This window comes from Sarcophilus harrisii, chromosome 1 (assembly GCF_902635505.1).
Source record: "Sarcophilus harrisii chromosome 1, mSarHar1.11, whole genome shotgun sequence".
Classification (NCBI taxonomy): domain Eukaryota; kingdom Metazoa; phylum Chordata; class Mammalia; order Dasyuromorphia; family Dasyuridae; genus Sarcophilus; species Sarcophilus harrisii.
In genome coordinates this window covers 686,747,200-686,766,103 of record NC_045426.1, presented here as the reverse complement: position 1 = coordinate 686,766,103, position 18,904 = coordinate 686,747,200, and the positions used below count along the sequence as shown (strand labels likewise).

The 18,904-nt window shown below is 43.6% G+C and overlaps 1 protein-coding gene across 1 annotated transcript in view; it reads left to right on the top strand.

Annotated features, from left to right (window-relative positions):
• Nucleotides 1-18,904, top strand: part of TMEM120B (transmembrane protein 120B) — a 39,654-nt gene that overhangs the window by 2,671 nt on the left and 18,079 nt on the right. Inside the window, exons 2-3 of the mRNA XM_031948531.1 lie at nt 15,049-15,167; nt 18,550-18,666. Coding sequence (XP_031804391.1) covers nt 15,049-15,167; nt 18,550-18,666 — 236 coding nt within the window. The remainder of the gene's footprint in view (nt 1-15,048; nt 15,168-18,549; nt 18,667-18,904) is intronic.

Below are 18,904 nucleotides of genomic sequence, written 5' to 3'. Positions count from 1 at the left end.
GGCTAAGCTGCAAAGGAATATTTTACAAGCTGGGGTAGTTATTGTTTTCCCAGGCTTTGGGGGTACCTCGCCCGAGGGCAGAGGGGGAACCTCTGGTGAAAGGTCTCCTGAGGGGGAGCAGGTGACCAGGAGCCGCAGCTCACTCTTTCTGAAGATGAAAAGGGCTTTAGACACCCTCCCTCTCACCCCATTTTACAGAGGAAGACCTCAAGGTCCAGAAATAGAGGCCGCTGACTCCAACCCCTTCTTTTACGGCCAAGGAAACTGAGGCCGGGAGAGGTTAATCAAGTTCCCTGACTCCAGAACTGGTTCCGATCCTGTTATGTTCTTGGTCTGAGAGCCCAGGATTGACAAAAGCTCAGTCCCGAGAGTGGTAACGGTCATCAATCACTAACCGATGCTACTCCTGGGGATACAAAGACAAAACCAACGGGATGAGGCCCTGCCCTCAAGGAGCTTATATTCCAGCCGTCCTTCGGGCTTGGAAAGTTTGCTGACTCTCCATGGCCCCCTTTGGGGCTTTCTTGGCAGGGACACTGGAATGTTGGCCATTTCCTTCTCCAGCTCATTTGAGAGGAGGAAACTGAGGCAGACAAGGTGAAACCCATATCACGCTGCTAGGATGTCTCTGAGGCTGTATTTGAATTCAGGTCTTCTTGTCTCCTGGCCTAGTACCTAACACCCAGCTGCCTTAGCAAATTACTGCATTTAATTCTCATGATCACCCTGAGTGATTTCTTGGAAGAGGAGTAAACCCAGTTGACATTTTCTCTGCGATTTTTGATTTTAGAGAGTTGTCTGGAGACACTGAGATACCCAGTCTCAGGGTCATAGGCCCATTTTGTATCAGAGGTGAACATTGAACCTAAGACTTCCTGTTCCTAAGGCCATATATCTACCCTGTCTACTACAGTGCCTCTTTATTTTTGTTTTTGGGAGGCAAAGCTAGTAAGATTTGAAGTTAGGTTCTCCTGACTCCAGGACTGGTACCTCATACTGCCTTTTTGTTATTATTTTTTTAATTTTTTAAAATTTGTTGCTGAGGCAATTGGGGTTGTGACTTGCCCAGGGTCACACAGTTAGGAAGTATTGTGTCTGAGACCAGTCATACTGCGTTTTTAAAGAAAAAATCCCTCCCGACAGGTAGGACTTCCACGGGCATTAAGTCCATGTTGCAGATGAAGTAACTAGATCAGTGAGGTGATTCACCTTGGCCAGAATGATATAGCCAGTAAATCCCAGAAATAGGACTTGAACCCCATTTTTGGAGGCGCCTCTTGCATTCAGTGCATATGATGAGGTTTGTAGATCTTAAGTGGGTGACCTCCCAGTGTATGGAAGGGGGCCTCCTGTGGTGCAGATGAGAAGGCAAGACCCCTGCCTCCAGCCCGGACCTTTAAGTAGGTCATTTGCTGTCCCTGCTCTTGTCTCCCGTGCTGGCTCTAGACCAAAGACAGAATGAGTCTGCTCGCCTTCCCTGGGAGCCCAGGAGGTCCCGGGATGGAAGGCTGCTGGGACCCGGACGCCATAAAAATCATGGGTGTGAATAGGGCAGCATCCCAAAGGAGAGGCGAGGGAAGGGGCTCAGCGATGCGCACCTGGCAGGCTGTGGGCAGAAAGCTTCGCCCAGTGGAGTCCTTTTATTGTTTAAATCACAGCTTTCTCCTCAGTGTCCCCAGCGTTCACGTTGGCCACATCTGGATCTCCGCCTGCCACATCCTATTCTTTCCCTCTGTGGCTGCAGCTACCTCTGGGGCGGTGTCTGAGGTCCCTGGGTTTTTGTTTTTCCAGTTCTAGAGAATGCAGCCAGAAAAGAGGAAGCCTGCCCATCTCCTCATCAGGATGAGGGAGGCAGAACTCCAAAGGCTGCTGGGACCTCCCCCTCTCACCCAAAACTTGGGGGCTTTCCATTGGAAGAGAGAAATCAGTTTTCTTTCAGAATCCCCTGGGTGCCTTGGGGTGAGGGGAACTTTCCTGGGGTGAGCAGTAAAGGTCTTTGGACTGTCTAGTGGATGGGGTGGGAAGGTGTGGATTCTGGCACTCAGTGTGGGCCCAGCTAGGGTGGCTTTCGCTCCTGATTTTGTGGCCTGCGCCATGACCACAGAAGGTCACTCACTGATGCTGAGATGCCATTTTGATGGATGTTTCCTGTCTGCTGCTTACAGTCTAGAGACCCTTTAAGCCCACCCCCCTCCTTGCTTTGAAGGGAGCCCAGAAAGCCTGGGACTGCCTTCTCTTAGCCCTCAGGTGGAGATGAACGTGTAGTTGCTGACCCAAATCTGCCTTTTCTTTATTGCCCCCTCCCCCAAACCACACCTCTCTGTCTTGCTTTTGGGCCCTGAATGGAAGCTCCTTGAGGGCAGCGACTGCTTCAGTGTTGTATAGTACCACTTAATAAATGTTCATTGGATGGATTTCCCTTCTCCAAAATGGAAACTTGAGCCTTCCTCTCTTGCCACTTTGTCTTTGTCCATGCTGTGCTTCCATCCCTAAAATGGGCCCCCTCCTCTTGGTTCCTTCAAGTCTTCATCCCTGGAAAACATTCCCTGAACCCCTTAGTAGCTAGTGCTTTGTAACTCCAATGGCCATACAGACTTACTTAGCTTTTCACATTTTGTGCTCCCTCATAATGTAACGTAACTCCTTGGGTGTAGGGACTTTTTCATTTTATCAAAAGATCGTGAATTTCGTTCTGGAAAGAACCTTAGAGACTCTCAAGATCTTCCCCTCCTTTTACAGATGAGGAAATTGAGGCAAACAAAATAAGCGATTTGCTCAGGGTCATACAGCTAGTGTCAGGGATGGAATTTGAACTCGTCTTCCTTTTCAGTCCAGCACTATAATAATACTAATTATTATTAATAGCAATGACAGTAATAACTGGCGGTTTTCTGCTGGTTAGCACTTTGAGATTTCCAGGCACTTAAATGTGTTATCTGTTGATCCCAGCGTGCCTTTCTGGTGCTTTTGCCCCGTTTGTGTAGCATGAGGCTTATTGGCTGCTGGGTGGGGTTGGATGGAGCCTCCTGAGTGCCCAGTCTCTGCCCATCCTGGACCAGATGGCCCCTCAGCAGGCTGGGCAGGAAACACCAGTCACCTGGCTCAGCTTCTGCCAGAGGGAGAGCCCAGCCAAGGTCACTCTGTTCCCTTCGATGCTCTTTCGGTCGTCATCATCTGTCCCTGGTCCTTTTTCCGCCCCCTTTAGCAGAAATCACTGCCAGTAACGCCGGCAGGACAGGCTCAGTTACCAGGGGCAGCTACCTGGGAGCCTGGGAGCTTCTAGGACAGAGGCAGTCCATAAAGTGGGAGAGTCTGGGACTGGGGTCTGCCAAGTGCAGTGGGGAGAGCCCTCCTTGGGGACACTCAGCAGGCCCCTGACCTCCTCTCTGCAGGATTGCAGATGCTCAGCAAGCCCCCGCCTCCCTCTCTGCAGGAGGCCCCTCCTTAGAGACGCTCAGCAAGCCCCCGAGCCCCTCTCTGCAGGAGGCCCCATCCCCAACCCTCTCCTAAAGGCTCATGGGTGCACTTGTACTCATGTAAAGGTGTGTGAATGTGTACGTACATGCACATGCTCGGGCAGTCACACAGGTGTGCAGTGTATACATACATGCCCACATGTAGGTGAATGTGTGTGTATGTAGGTTTGCACACGTGCTTATATACCCCATATGTATGTATATATTATACTTACACATTTATCAATAGGTATATGCCATATATATGTATATATAATCATATTATATATACACACACATCTCTCTCTATGGGTTTGTGTACATATGTATATGTGTGTTATCCTATCATATGTGAGTGTATCTGTGTGTGTGTGTATATATATATATATATATACATATATATATGTATATATATATATGTATATATATATATATATACACACATACATACATATCTGTGGGTGTGTGTACATATGTGTGTATATATTTTATCCTATCATATGTAAGTGTATATATATACACATATATCTACATGAAGTGTCCACATATGTGTGCATGTCTAACACCTCTGAATAACTGCGTGTTTGTGTGGGTTCACACATACATGTGTATATGTATACATACATGCACACACTTATCTGTGTGTAGAACCATACCCTATCTCATATGTGTGTGCACACATATATGTGTAAAATGCTTGTGTGTGAATGTTTCTATGTATGTATGCCATCATCCTCATTAGAATGGAAACTTTCTGGGCTCAGCCACTGCTTTTTCCCCTTTCTTTCTCTCCCTGTAGCTCAGTGTAACATCTGGCTAATCATTAAATGGATGATGGATGAACATTTTCTAACTGGGTGACCATGGCCTCCTTGCTTCACTGCCCTGTGCCTCAGTTTCCTTATCTGTAAAATGGAATGCTTCATGCTTGAAGCAGCTCCTAGGGTGGCAGGGGCTCCTATGAGCCTTTGAGCGCTTTGTAAACAATTGGTTGCCATAGAGATGCCAGGAGCGTGGCCAAGTCTGGTCTTCATCATGTAGAGCCCCAAACCCAGGGAGCTTTGGAGTCAGGAAACCCTCTAACAGTGGGCAAACCCCCAAACCTGAGACCCTTCTTTGGGATTTCCTGGGTCAAATAAGGATAATCCTTTCCATGACAGTGGAAAGCGTGCTGAGTCTGTAGTCACGAGACTTGATTCCTTCTTTTACTCGGCCAGGGTCATACAACCAATAAGTGTCTGAGGTTGGCTTTGAACTTGGGTCCTCCTGGCTCCAGGTCCTAAAGTACCTAAGGGTCCTCTTAGCTGTGGGAGGTCCAGTATCCAGCTCATGGTGTGCTCTGAGGCAGACATTGGCTGTGGCTGTACCTGGATCTGGCCAATGGCATCCAAGTCTTGTGACTGACTTCTAGGGAGGAGCTCCCATTATGTCCTACTATGTGTTAAGGCGGCTTGTGTTAGAGTGGGGCCGGTAAACCTCTTCTGCATTGAACAGTCTCTTATTTTAAGGGTGCATAAAGAAGCAGTTTGGTCTCTACTAGTGAATGTAGATTGGCTGTCTCAGAAGCTGGAAAACTTGAATTTAAATCTTGCCTCCTGTTTATACAGAGTATGCAAAGACAATTCATTTAACTTCCCTACATTGTGTCCAGACCAAAAAAAAAAAAAAAAATCCGAGAAAACAAAACAAAAAAACAGTTTAGGACTAAAGAAAAAGAAAATTATTCCTTGCCAGTCAAGCAATCAAGCCTTTGTTAAGTACCTACTGTGTGCCAGGAACTAGACTAGATACTGAAGATAAAAGGAAAATAGAAAAAGCTCCTGTCCTTAAGGTGCTTATATTCTGGCATTACCTTGTCTGTACATAGTATTTGCATGTTGTCTCCCCCATTGAACTGTGAGCTCCCTGAGAGCTGGTACTGGATGGTTTTTTGCCTTTCTTTGCAGAAGAGGTAGTGAGAGGCTGGATTGTAAAAAGATTTAAACTGCAAGATACAAAGGTGTTTATATTCCATCCCAGAAGTAATAGGGAGCTACTGCAGGTTATTGAGACAGCCTGGATTTGGAAGAAAAGAGAATGAGCTTGGTTTTGAATGCGTTGAGTTTGAGATGCCTGTGGGACATGTCCAAAAGGCAATTTGAGATGAAAGAACTCAGGAGACGAGACTCGAGACTCGGGCTAGATCTCCAGATCAGGGAATCATCCACATAGAGAGAATAATTGAACCCCTGAGAGCTGATGAGGTCACTGAGAGTGGATAGGGAAGAGAAGAGGGCCCAAGGCTAAGCCTTGGGGAGCACCCACACTTGGGGTGAGGGTGTGCTTTGAATGTGAGGTGTCATTCCAGAGTGTGATTGAACCACATTAAAAGCAAATTGGGAAATACTTAACAAAATAAATAAAAATACAATGAGATTCTGATAGCATTACATTTTAAAAATGAAATCAACAGTAGCCTGCAAGGATCCCCCATGTATGGATGAAATGCCACTGATATAATGGGTAATTTAGCAAAAGAGACAAAGATTGGGCAGTCACACCATTTAAGAGGAAAACCTGGGTAGACCAGTATCAACAACAAAAGAATCACAAACACAAAAATATACTCCGGAAGGAGAAGTCAGCAGTGGCAAAGACTGCAGAAAAGATTGAGGAAAGGCCGTCCAATTTGGCAAAAGAGATTGTTAGTGACTAAAAGATTTAAGAACTCTAAAATAGCTCCCCTAAAAGCCAGCTTCTTAATCTTTGGTTCATACCCCCCATATGGGATCATGTAACTGAATATGGAGGTTGTGAAGTTTTGATTTATTATTAACAAATGTTTGATTTGTGTACCTATCTTATTTAGCTATATACCTGGGGTCATGGAAGGATTTCTTGGGTGAAAAGGGGTTGTGAGTGGAACAAATTTAAGAAGGCCTACCCTTGAAAACCAATGATGAAACTGATATCTTCTCTTCCTCTTGACTGAATGGTGTTGGACTGGACTACAGGGGCAATAAGGGTGCAGGAAGACATACGGCTTCAGACATGGCTAATGATTGAAATCTGGTTTATTTAATTGTGCTTCTATGTTACAAGAGAAGGAATTTATTTTGAGGGGTGAGAGAGGAGGAATACTGGAGGAGAAGGGATAGGAAGAAGAGAATGGAACAATTATAAGATAACTTGAAGAAAGCCAAAGGAAGTTTAAAAAAGGCAAGCTAACATCGTTACCCATTACCATGTTAAATGTGTTATAAACATGGAAAAAAGCAAGTGTGCATAATTGAGTTTCAATCAGTAAGTCACTTAGCAGTTCAGTGGGGGAGACAACATGCAAATACTATGTACAGACAAGGTAGAGACAGGAGGCTGGAGAAAGTCTCACTGGGAAAGGGTAAGATGCAAAAAGAGCCTGGATAGCAAAGATGTAGAAATGAGAAGAGAGAGAATTCCAAGCAGCAACAGGGCAGCCACATTCAGAGTTTTGCACATATATATACATCCATACAATGTGTTTCTTTTTTCTGGTCTTTGAGTATGGAAATGACCATATTTGTATGTCAAATTCATAATATGTTTATTTTTGGTGATTTGGGAAGGAGCAACTTCAGCAAAATGACAAGGTTGGAAGCCAGATCTCTGAGGTTTTAAAAGAAAGTGGAAAAGTCTTATAAAAACAAATGTTGGAAAAAATGCATCTGGAAAAATAAAATACTATTGAGGGAGAAAAAATAGAAGGAGAAAGTGGAGATGGCAGCAATTAGAAGACTTGTTCAAGGAGTTTGACAAAAGGAAAAGATTGTAAAATCAAGTGAAAGTTTTTTAAATTTTGGGGGAAATTTAGATGTGTGTCTCTAGGCAGCAGTGAAGCTGCTAATAGGGTGAAATTAAAGGTTAGAGTGGGAATGATTATGGGAGCAGTCTGCTGGAGAAGAATGGAGAGAATGGGATTTGAGGGCAAGAATTCCATCAAAGACTGGAGTAAAGGAGGTGAGAATAGGAGATGATATTGAGGGTGAGAAGAGGAGAGGGAACTCACAGCTGATGATTTCACGTATGAGGGGTGATGTGGGAGGCTTGAGGAACATGACCAGACCTTAAGAACAAATTGAGAAATATTTAACAAAATAAATAAAAACAGAATGAGACACACCTATTGCATTACATTTTAAAACCAGATTAACCAGTGGCCTGCAGGGAACCCCATGTACAGATAAAATGCCACTGATATAATGGGTAATCCAGCAAAAGAAACAGAGAGTGAGCCATCAGATGTTTAAGAGGAAAAACTGGCTAGAACAGTGTCAACTCCCCCAACAACATCAACAACAACAACAACAAAAGAGCCTGCAGAGGGGGATAGAGAATCAATTAGGAAGGAATAAAAGGATTGCCTGGCAGCTGTGAGAGCCCAGTCAGGATTAGATAGCATTAACTTATAAAGGTCCAGTCAGCTCTAATTCGTGACTTCCTCCAGCTCTGTTCAATGAGTAGAAAAAAAGGAGGCTGATGGGGAGTGATCTAAAGTTGGGTTTGGCAAGGGAGTATCCTTGTAGGACCATAGTCTAACAGATTTAAGAGCAGGGGATTATGTCAGATTCAAACTGATTCACTGATGGGTCAAGCTTGAGAGAGTGTGGTGATGAGGTCCTATGGCTTTGAAAGGGCTCCGTTATTCAGAGCTGACTGCCCGCTCTGTCTCTTGCTCCTGGAGCTGCCTGTGAATATGAGAACCATTGTAGATGAAGAGTCAGTAAAGAGGTAGACTCAAATCTCACCTCTGATCTGTGAATTTGAATCTTGATTTCCTTATCTGTAAACTGAGCTTATTAATTTTGTTGTTGTTGAGTCATTTTTCAGGCATTTGAGGTTTTCTTGGCAGAGACACTAGAGTGGTTTTGCCATTTCCTTCTCCAGCTCATTTGACAGATGATGAAATTGAGATAAACAGGGTGAAGTGACTTGTCTAGGATCACACAGCTAGTCATTGTCTAAGGCTGGATTTGAACTCTGATTTTCCTGACTCCAGACCTGTGCTCTATTCACCTTTTATTAATAATAGCAGCTAACATGTGATGCTTGACTCACTTGGATTCCCAGTATTTCTGTGAGGAAGTTGCTACTGTTATTCCTGTTTTGCATGTAGGGAAACTGAGGCAGGGGATCCTACTGCTAGTCAGAGGAAGGACTTCTCCAATTCTGCTGATCCACTCAGCTGCCTCTAGCTCCACACTGGGCCATTGGAGGGCCCCAGTTATCAGGACGATGACCGTTTCCTTTCGGCACCTTCCTGTACTCGGGTTGGGGGCCTCTTTCCTCCCTGGTTTGTCTGCAGCCATTGAATCATCTCCAGCTGTTTCCCAGCTGTGTGGTCCTCGATGCCATGGAGCCTAATGGGTTAGAGTCTCCAGAGGCCAGAGAGGTTTACACAGGTATCTCTAATTCCTAATAGACGCAAACTTGTTTGTGATTAATGAATTCCCTTCTTTGAAGGGAACATATGAAGAAGAGACTGCTACATTCTGGGAGAGACCCCATTCTTCCCGACTCTCCCAAGACCCTCAACTGCCTTCCCCCTCAGAGGAACAGATATTATCGGGGGAGGTTTAAATCAGGTGCGAGCTGCTGGGGTTCAGGTGCTTGTATAGGGGTGGAGGAGCAGGGATTTCTTCCTTCTGGGAACTGTATACTACAGACCCTATCAGTCCTCCCTATGCCAGAAAGGCAGGGCGCTCCACTTTTGCCTCCTCGCCTCCCATGGGCAGTTTTCACAGGATGTGTCTCTGTGTGGGGCCTGTGAGTCAAGCCCTGTACTTGGCAATTCTCCTCCCATTTGCATGGAGCTCTCCCATTCCTTCACCCCATGCTAGGCCCAACAAGAGGACGCTAGTTTTTCCTTGGTTTTGCTGGAAAAATAAAGTCTCGGAGTCAGGGGGCCTGAGCTGCACGCTGCCTTAGTGGCTGGCTCGCTGGATGTATCCTGCCTTTGATAGTGACCAGGGACAGTGGCTCAGTCCCTGGACTTCTCAGTGCCCTCGGCATCTTCATTGGGCAGTGGACCTCCATGAGGTCAGCAATAGCCAGACTTATTTTCTGGGTGATCCTGGGCAAGTCATTGAACTTCTCAACCCCAGTTTACTTATCAGCTGCGGATGTTACACTCGGAGGTCTCTTCCAACAAAAGCAGCCTGGGATTCATAGTGCAGATGGAGGCATGGGGGAGGTCTTGCTGTCCTGGATTTTCACAGGGTTGAATAATTTGCCTTTTCTGAACCTACCTTCTCTCCCTCTAAAATGGAAAGATTGAAAGAACTGTTTCACGGGGTTACGATGGAGGGGAACCTGCTTTGGAAACCTTGACAAGTGAGAGACGGCTTGTTTGTTGGGAGGACCCCAGGATGTGGACGTTGAATACGTGCGTTTAAGTGCTGACTTTGGGTGGTCTTGGGTAAACTCCGTTAACTTGCCTGGACTCAGTTTCTCCATTTATAAAATGAAGGGCATCGGGCTAAGTGGCCTCTAAGATCCCATTCTGCCCTAGATTTAGGGTCCTCTGATCCTGTTACCATTCTGAGTCTCAGTTGCCTCAAATGAGAGGATAGAGGATCACCCCCAATTCTCTTCCAGCTGAATCTATGCCCCCCAAGCATTTTTGTGCTGGATGAACCAGTGACTTGTGCCAAGTGCTGCTGATGCCGAGTGCTTGTGATTATCTGCAGGATGGAGTGATTCCTCATAGAGGGCTTTCCCAGTTGTCCCAGTTAGTTTCTGCCACAAGCTGCTTCTCAGTTGGTTCCTGCCCCTTTGGGAACCTGAAGCACTTCTTCTGCTCTCCTGGGGATGCTGGGTACCTGGGCTGTTTCATCCCTAATGCCTTAGACACAGCTGGCAATAATGAACAACGCAAAGAATGCCTGCGAACCCTTGTTCTCGGTTTGAGACCAGGCTTTGCCCCATTCTGTCCTGGGGAACCTCAGACAAGACAGCTTCTCTTCTGTAAAATTGGAGAGAGGCTAGCTCAGTGACTTCTCAGGTCTCCCTCTAGCCCTGAATAAATTCAGCTCCTGTGCTCTTGGGCACATTCTCCAATCTCTGACCTGCCTCCCATCAGAACCACATTTCCCATGGGTTTCCTCATTGCATTTCTGATGTAATTTCTTAGGTTCTCCGCTTGTATTTTATTTCACCATCTATGGATCCAGAGGTGGTGTGGCTAGTGAGCTGGCCTCCGTGGCAGGAATACCCGGGTTCCATTCCACTCTACCTTTTGGCACCCCCAGGCCATTCAAGTTATAGATTGTGGAGCACTTGTCAGTCTGCTTTGATCAGGAATCAGTTTCTCCAGGGGCAAGAGATACAAAGAGAAATTCCATTTAAAATAACCATAGACTGGGCCTGTATCCCAAAGAGATCTTAAATGAGGGAAAGGGACCCACACGTGCAAAAATGTTTGTAGCATACTGAGCTTATACCCCAAAGAGATACTAAAGAAGGAAAAGGGACCTGTATGTGCCAAAATGTTTGTGGCAGCCCTATTTGTAGTGGCTAGAAACTGGAAAATGAATGGGTGCCCATCAATTGGAGAATGGTTGGGTAAATTGTGGTATATGAATGTTATGGAATATTATTGTTCTGTAAGAAATGACCAGCAGGATGAATACAGAGAGGCTTGGAGAGACTTACATGAAACTGATGCTAAGTGAAATGAGCAGAACCAGGAGATCATTATATACCTCAGCAACGATACTGTATGAGGATATATTCTGATGGAAGTGAATTTCTTTGACAAAGAGAAGATCTAATTCAGTTCCAATTGATCAATGATGGACAGAAGCAGCTACACCCAAAGAAAGAACACTGGGAAATGAAAGTAAACTGCTTGCATTTTTGTTTTTCATCCCAGGTTATTTCTACCTTCTGAATCCAATTCTCCCTGAGCAACAAGAGAACTGTTTGGTTCTGCACACATATATATCTAGGATATGCTACGACATATTTAACATGTATAGGACTGCTTGCCATCTAGGGGAGAGGGTGGAGTGAGAGGGGGGGAAATCGGAATAGGAGTGAGTACAAGGCATAATGTTGTAAAAAATTACCCAGGCATGGGTTCTGTCAATAAAAAGTTATTATAATAAAATAAATAAATAAACAAAATTAGCAGAAGGGAAAAAAATGTTTGTAGCAGTCCTTTTCATAGTGGCAAGGAGATGGAAACTGAGTGGATGCCCATCAGTGGGGAAATGGCTGAATAAGTTATGGTATATGGAATGTTATGGAATACTATTGTTCTATAAGAAATGAAACAATCACAGCAGGATGATTTCAGAAAGGCTTGGGGAGACACGAACTGAGTCTAAGTGAAATGAGCAGAACCGGGAGATCATTGTACATGGCAACAATTTTATAAGATGATCACTTCTGATGGACATGACTCTCCAGCAGTGAGGTGATTCAGAGCAGTTCCAATGATCTCGTGATGAAGAGAGCCATCTACACCAGAGAGAGAACTGGGAACTGAGTGTGGATCACAACATAGTTTTTTTTTTTTTTATTTCTTTTGTTGTGGTTGGCTTGCGTTTTATTTTCTTTCTCATTTTTTTCTAGTTTGATTTGATTTTTCTTGTGCAGCCAGATAATTGTATAAATATGTATGCAGATATTGAATTAAACATCTATTTCTACCATGTTTAATACATATTGGATTACTTGCCATCTAGAGGAGGGGATGTGAAAATTGGAACATAAAGTTTTGCAAGGGTTAATGTTAAAGAATTGTCCATGCATATGTTTTGAAAAATAAAGAGCTTTAATAAAGAAAAAAATAATTGTAGATAATATAAAATATTTGGGAGTCTGCCTGCCAAGACAAAGTCAGGAATCAGTTTCTCAAAGGGAGTTCCCTATGCCAGTGAAATAATAGAATGGCAGCTAGAGCTGCTAAGCTGTGCTTAGAGCACAGGGCCTGGAGTCAGAGAGACTTATTAACTGTATGACCCTGGGTAAATCACATAATCTCTGTCTCAGTTTCCTCATATGTAAAATGGAGGCAGTCTTAGCACCTGCCTCTCAGGGTGGTTGTGAGAGAATCAAAGGAAATAATATTTGTAAAGTATTTTGCAAATCTTCCTGACACTAGGCTCAGCACTGTATTTGTTGCGACAGGATAGGATTATAGATTAAGAAGTAGAAGGAACCTCCAGGGTCTTTGAGTCCAACTCTTTCAATTTACAGATGGGGAAACTGAGGCCCAACCAAGATAAATGGCTTGCCCAAGATTACACAACTAGTCCACAGTCTAGAAGAAAATGCTTTAATTTCAGTCATCTGGAACCAGGCTGGATCGTTGCCTTTGATCAGTTCTGATATCTGAATTTATATTATTGAAGTAATTCTGTCTATAAATTCTCCTTTTTCTCTTTGTCCCAGCCATAACAAACAAGTCTTGTGATTAAAGATTTAGAACTAGAGGGGCCTTGGAATCTGAGGTCAGGAGTGAGACGTGGATGATGCTAGGCGATACCATAGTGGATGGAGTGCTGTACATGGCAGCTATGGGAGCCATAGTGGATAGATCACCAGTCCTGGAGTCAGGAAGACTTGTCTTCACAGATTCAAATCTGAACCCAGACACCTACCAACTGGGTGGGCCAGGGCAAGTCACTTCACCCTGTTTGCCTCAGTTTTATCATCTGTAAAATGAGCTGGAGAAGGAAATGACAAATCACTTCCGTATCTCTTGCCAAGAAAACCCTGAACAGGGTCACAAAGAATCAGATGTGACAAACACCTGAGCAGCAATAAATGTGTTAATTGGTTTGGATTGAAAGTTTATTTGATGCAGAAGAGAGTTTTGGAGGGCTGGAGGCAGTGGAAGTGACCCACACATAGATACATACCTATACACATACAATGCATGTGTATAATCTCACCATCAATAAAGCAAAAAAATGCACAGAAAACTAAACATCCAGCGGGGGGAAGGGAAGTGCAGACAAGGCAATTTTGTAACTGCCATGATAGATGTAATATACATTGTTAAAAATAAAGGGTATGTAATAGGAATTTGTGGTTTCACGCACAATCCTTTTATCTGTTCTTTGTATTGATGATTGTTAAATTCATAATAAAAATGAAAATATCTTCTCCCAAAAAGTACTTTAGAGGCCATCAAATATGACCCCTTAATTTTACAGATAAAGTAACTGAGATTTAAATAAACATGACCAAGGTCACACAAATTTATTTGTATTATTATTTATTTTATAATGTTGTTTATATTAATAGCAGCTAAATAGCATTCATAGGATGCTTTAACATTTGCTTCTTCCTTTTTTTTTCTTCTGGAGGTAATTAGGATTAAGTGAGTTGACCAGCATCACACAGCTAGGAAGAATATGAGGCTGGATTTGAACTCAGGTTCTTCCTCCAGTGTGGGTGCTCTATCCATTCTGCTATTCCATGCCCCTAAAGTTTTCAAAACACTTTACAACATGTTTTCTCACTTGATCCTCTCAGAAATTGCAGAAAGTAGAACCATTATTATCCTCATGTTACAGATGAAGAAACTGAGGTTGATAAAAGTTCTTGTGACTTGCTAATGGTTATATCATTTAATAAAGGCATCAGAGGTAGGATTTGAACCCAGGCTTTCTTGATTTCAGATCTTGCACTGCTCCATCTAACTGCCCCTGGTGGCAAAAGTGGGATATAAACCCAGGCTCTCTAACTCCAAAGCCAGTGTTGTCTTTGATGTTCTGAATTCCTCCAATTTGCCATTTCTCACTGGCAATAATATTCCACTACACTCATATGACTCTTTAGTCGTTCTCCAGGTAGAGGGTCCCCACTTCATTTACACTTCTTTGCTCTAAATATTTCAACTCGCACGGGGTCTTACTTTCTGTCTTTGACCTCCTTAGGGTATATACAAAGCAGAGGGATCACTGGGAACTAATTTATGAATAATTTAGTGATATTTATCAGATAATTCCCCATCATTTCCCAAAATGGTTGGCCACTTTGCAACTCCACCAACAGTGTATTCGTGTGCCTATCTTCCCACAACCCTTCCAACATAGACTTGCCATTTTTTAATTCTCCTTGCCAATTTGAGCAGGAGTTTTAGTCTATGTTTCTCAAGTGATAATCTCACCTTTGTTCATAGTTGTTGATAGATTGTATTTCTTCTTTTAAAAGTGATCCGCTGTCAATAAAAAGCTATAATTAAAAAAAAAAGTTCTCCATAGGGGCAGCTAGGTGGCACGGTGGATAGAAGTCCTGCAAGTCTGGAGGACCTGAGTTCAAATCTGGCTTTAGACACTTCACACAGGTAGTCCTAGTTGTGTGACCCTGGGCAAGTCATTTAACCCCAATTGCCTCAGGGGGAAAAAATGATCCATAATTTGTGGGGTGTCTCTTTTTGTCTCAAGCTTTGTGAACCTTCTCTTGTCTTACTGGTCCTGGTAACATGGTGTCTGCCATCAGGCAGGACATGTTAAACTGTTCTCTGTCAGTCCCATCTGAAACACTCTACAGTGTTTTGCAGATGCTGCTTTTGCATGCTGATCCTGTCTCATGAAGCCTCCTCTCATTCTCTTCTTTCTAGGAAACCCACAAAGTATATAGACAGAAGCTGGAAGAGCTGACCACACTCCAGGCCTCCTGTAGTAGCTCCATCAGCAAGCAGAAGAAACGGCTATCAGACCTCAAGGGTAGTCTCCAGAGGTAAGGGAGAGGACACGCTGTTTGCCCATAGGCCTCCAGACCGGGGCTGGGCAAGGAGGGAGGGTACTTGGCTGGATCTTGAAATTTTAGCCCATTTCTCAATTCGTAACACTGTATAGTTGAGTCAGCCTTTGATTTTCATCTGTGGTCTTACTTTCTTTTCTTTCCTTCTTTCCTTCTTTTCTCTTTTCCTTCCCTCCTTTCTTTTTTCCTATTACTCCCTTTTTTTTATCCTTCCCCCTTGTTCTCCTTTCTTCCTTTCCCTCCCTTCTCCATCCTTTCCCTCTCTACCTTCTTCTTTTTCCCTCCCTTCTTTCATCCTTTCCCTCTACCCCTTCTTTCCTTCTTCCCTCTCTCCTTTCTTTCCTCTTTTCTTCCCTCTAGGTTGTCTTTTTCTGCTCCCCCCTCCTTTCTTTCCCCTTCTCCATCTTTTGCTTTCTTTTTCTAATTCTCTCTTTTATCACACTCCCTCTCTCTTCTTTCCTCCCTTTTTCCCTCTTTCCTTGTTGAATACTTGGGAGAAGCAGTGCTGGGCAGTTTTGGAGTCAGGAAATCCCTGGATTTAAAAAGTCTTGATGAATTACCTGTGTAACCCTGGGCCTAAAATTTGTCTTCTTTCTCAGTGTACTACCAGGGAACACTCTGAGTCTGAATTGCAGAGAAGGTGCCTACCTGCTTTGTACATAGTTTCCTCCCCTGGGAGTTCCCTACATTAATGAAGTAACAGTCCTGTCCCTAGTGAAAGCTGCAATTTTTTTTTTTTATAGCTTCTTATTTACAAAATATTTGTATGGGTAATTTTTCAATATTTACTCTTGAAAAACCTTCTGTTCCAACTTTTCCCCTCCTTCCTCCTGCCCCCTCCCCTAGATGGCAGGTAGTCCAATACATGTTATATGTGATAAAGTATATGTTAAATCCAATATGTGTATACATATTTATAGTTATCTTGCTGCATTAAAAAAAAATAGATCTAGAAAGAAAGAAAAAAACCTGAGAAGGAAAACAAAAATGCAAGCAAACAATAACCAGAAAGAGTAGAAATGCTATATTGTGGTCCACACTCATTTGTGGGTATTGAATGTTAATATAAATACTTGAACAAGTTTAGTGGATATTTGCAGTTAAACGAATTTCAGTGAATAAAACATCATAGTAACTCTTGCCTCCTTTCCAAAAAGCAGTGCAGTATAACAAAGAGAGGGCAGACCCTAAATGTAGACAAACCTGGACTCCGCTCCTCCTTGAGCCACGTCCCCAGTTTGCTTGCTCTCTTTGACTCTCAAATTTCTCACCCGTAAAATGGGGACTGATGATACCTGCACTGATGATCTCACAGGAGCTACTATGGATGTCTTAATCAATAGATATTTATTAAGTTAGCCAGGTACTGTGCTAAGTGCTGAGATACAAAAAGGGATAAACGAAGGCCCCTGCCCTCAAGGATCTCTCAATCTAAGGGATCTTAGAAACTTAGAATTAGAGTTAGAAGGGGCTTTTAAAGCCTATTATTTTACTCAAGGTCACACAGGTAATAAATAGTAAGGTTGGGATTTGAACTCAGGTCCTTAGACTCCTCCTCATTTAGCTTGCTTTCTACTGACCAAACTGCTTATTATGGTACTTTCAAAAGCATTGAGTAGTATGTAAATGTCAGCTGCCGTTGTTGTTATTTCATTTACACAAACATTTATTGAATGCCTACTGTCTATGCTAGGCCCTGGTGGAGCTCTGGCGCCTGTTCTCAGAGAGCACCCAGACTGGTATAAAGACATGGCACATACACAGATAATTATGACACAAGCTATTATTTTGAATCAGCCAGTTTCCTGGACCCAGAGTAAAGGGATCTCCACACTTATAATCCAGCTGGTTTGAAAGTTCTTGCTGTCTTGGGAGTAAAGAAGGTGGGGAGAGAGGAAGGCAGTGTATGGTTATGGAAGAGCTCTGAAATTGCAGTCTGAGGACTTGGATTTGAAACTCAGCTCTGCTATTTACTGCTTGGGGGACAGGGGTAATGCCTTCAGTTCTCTGAGTCTCATTTTCCTCATCTCTGAAATGAGGACATTTTTTAACCTAAGAGGCCTATAAAGCTTCTTCCAGTTCTAATCTGTGATCCTGCCGTCCTGGCACGTTTAAAAAGTTGTTTTCCAGGTTTAGCAGGCTGATGACCTAGTTACAAGATTAGACCCTCAATTTATAAACCAATGTCCTTTGGTTGTAAGGGAGACCCTGTGCAACCCACTTGCCCACTGTGGAAAAAAGAACTGAGAGCTCCTATCTTAGCCATGTAAGCTGAGGCTTTGCCTTTGTAAATGGCGATATATGGTTTGTGATTGCATTGTTCTGCGTTCACTAATTCCTGAAATGTTCAACAGGTGCCTCAGAGTCTATAATGCAAGGTAGAGGTCATGCTGCTGGCCCTGGAGGAGGGTGTGCCCTCTGAGCTGTTTTTCCAGTTTGGGGAAAGTATTTTTGCTAATGAATGTCATCCAGATCACATATTATTGTAGAGCTTTTACTTTTCAGGTATTTACACTCTTACCAGTTGTCATAAGACAGGCTTGATTATAAGTACAAGACGAGTTTCTGGAGGGTGAGCATTGTCTCCTCAAGCCTCCTGCTTTTGGATCACTAATCTCTGCCATGCAGGAAGTACTTAGTATTTCCTGTTGTTGTTGTTGTTCCTCTTGAGTTGATTGTTTCTACTATGTGAAAGGTAAACTGAGGCAGAAGAAAAGATTAGATGTTTACACTTTTACCAGTTGCCATAGGACTGGCTTGATTATAAATACAACATGAGCTTCTTGAGGGCAGGAATTATCTGCCTGAGTCTACTTCTGACTTTGGATCACTAATCACTATCAGACAGGGAATACTTAGTAAATGCTTGTTGATTTGATTGTTCCTATTTTGCAGAAGGCAAACTGAGGCAGAAGGAAAATTAAAGATGTAAAGTTGATTGTTTCTATTATATGGAAGGTAAACTGAAGCAGAAGGAAGGATTAGAGATGTAAAGTTGGTTGTTTCTATTATACAAAAAGTTAACTGAGGCAGAAGGAAGGATTAGAGATGTAAAACGGCACAGGCCGTTTTATTCCAACCCTTTTATTTTATATATGGGAAGACCAAGGCTTACGCTGGTGAAGTGATTTGCCTAAGATCATGCAGATAGTGTCACAGGTAGAATTTGAACTCAGGTAATCTGATTACAGAGTGTTCTTTATTTTCTCCCACTCAGTTAAGAAGCCTGACTGTTGGCTTAAAGTGAGGGGGATAGTGGTGAGATGCCTTTGCGTGCCCAGACCTGGGAGTGTCTAGACACACTGGCAGCTAGCTGAGCCAACACTCCCACCCTTTTCCCTTTTCATCTCAACAACAGGTGTAAGCGGCATGCCAACTTTGAAGAGGCCGACCTCATTCAGCAGATGAGCGCCAGCATCAAGGAACGGCAGAATATCTTCTTTGACATGGAAGCTTACCTGCCCAAGAAGAACGGGTAGGGGGCTCTGGGCAGTTGGGGAGGTTCTGGCTCCACACGTACAAGGTAGGAGACTCTGGTGGCTTCCCCAGACTTGGCCAGCTCTAGGGCTGCAGGAGAGATGATGCACAGAGTACCCAGATACAGAGGCCCCAGCCAGATTGGTATCTCTGCCTTCTCAGAGCTGTTTGGGGCAGAAAGTTTGTGAGATCACATGCAGAGCCAGGAAAGAGAGTCTTCCTACTCTGGCTCTTGT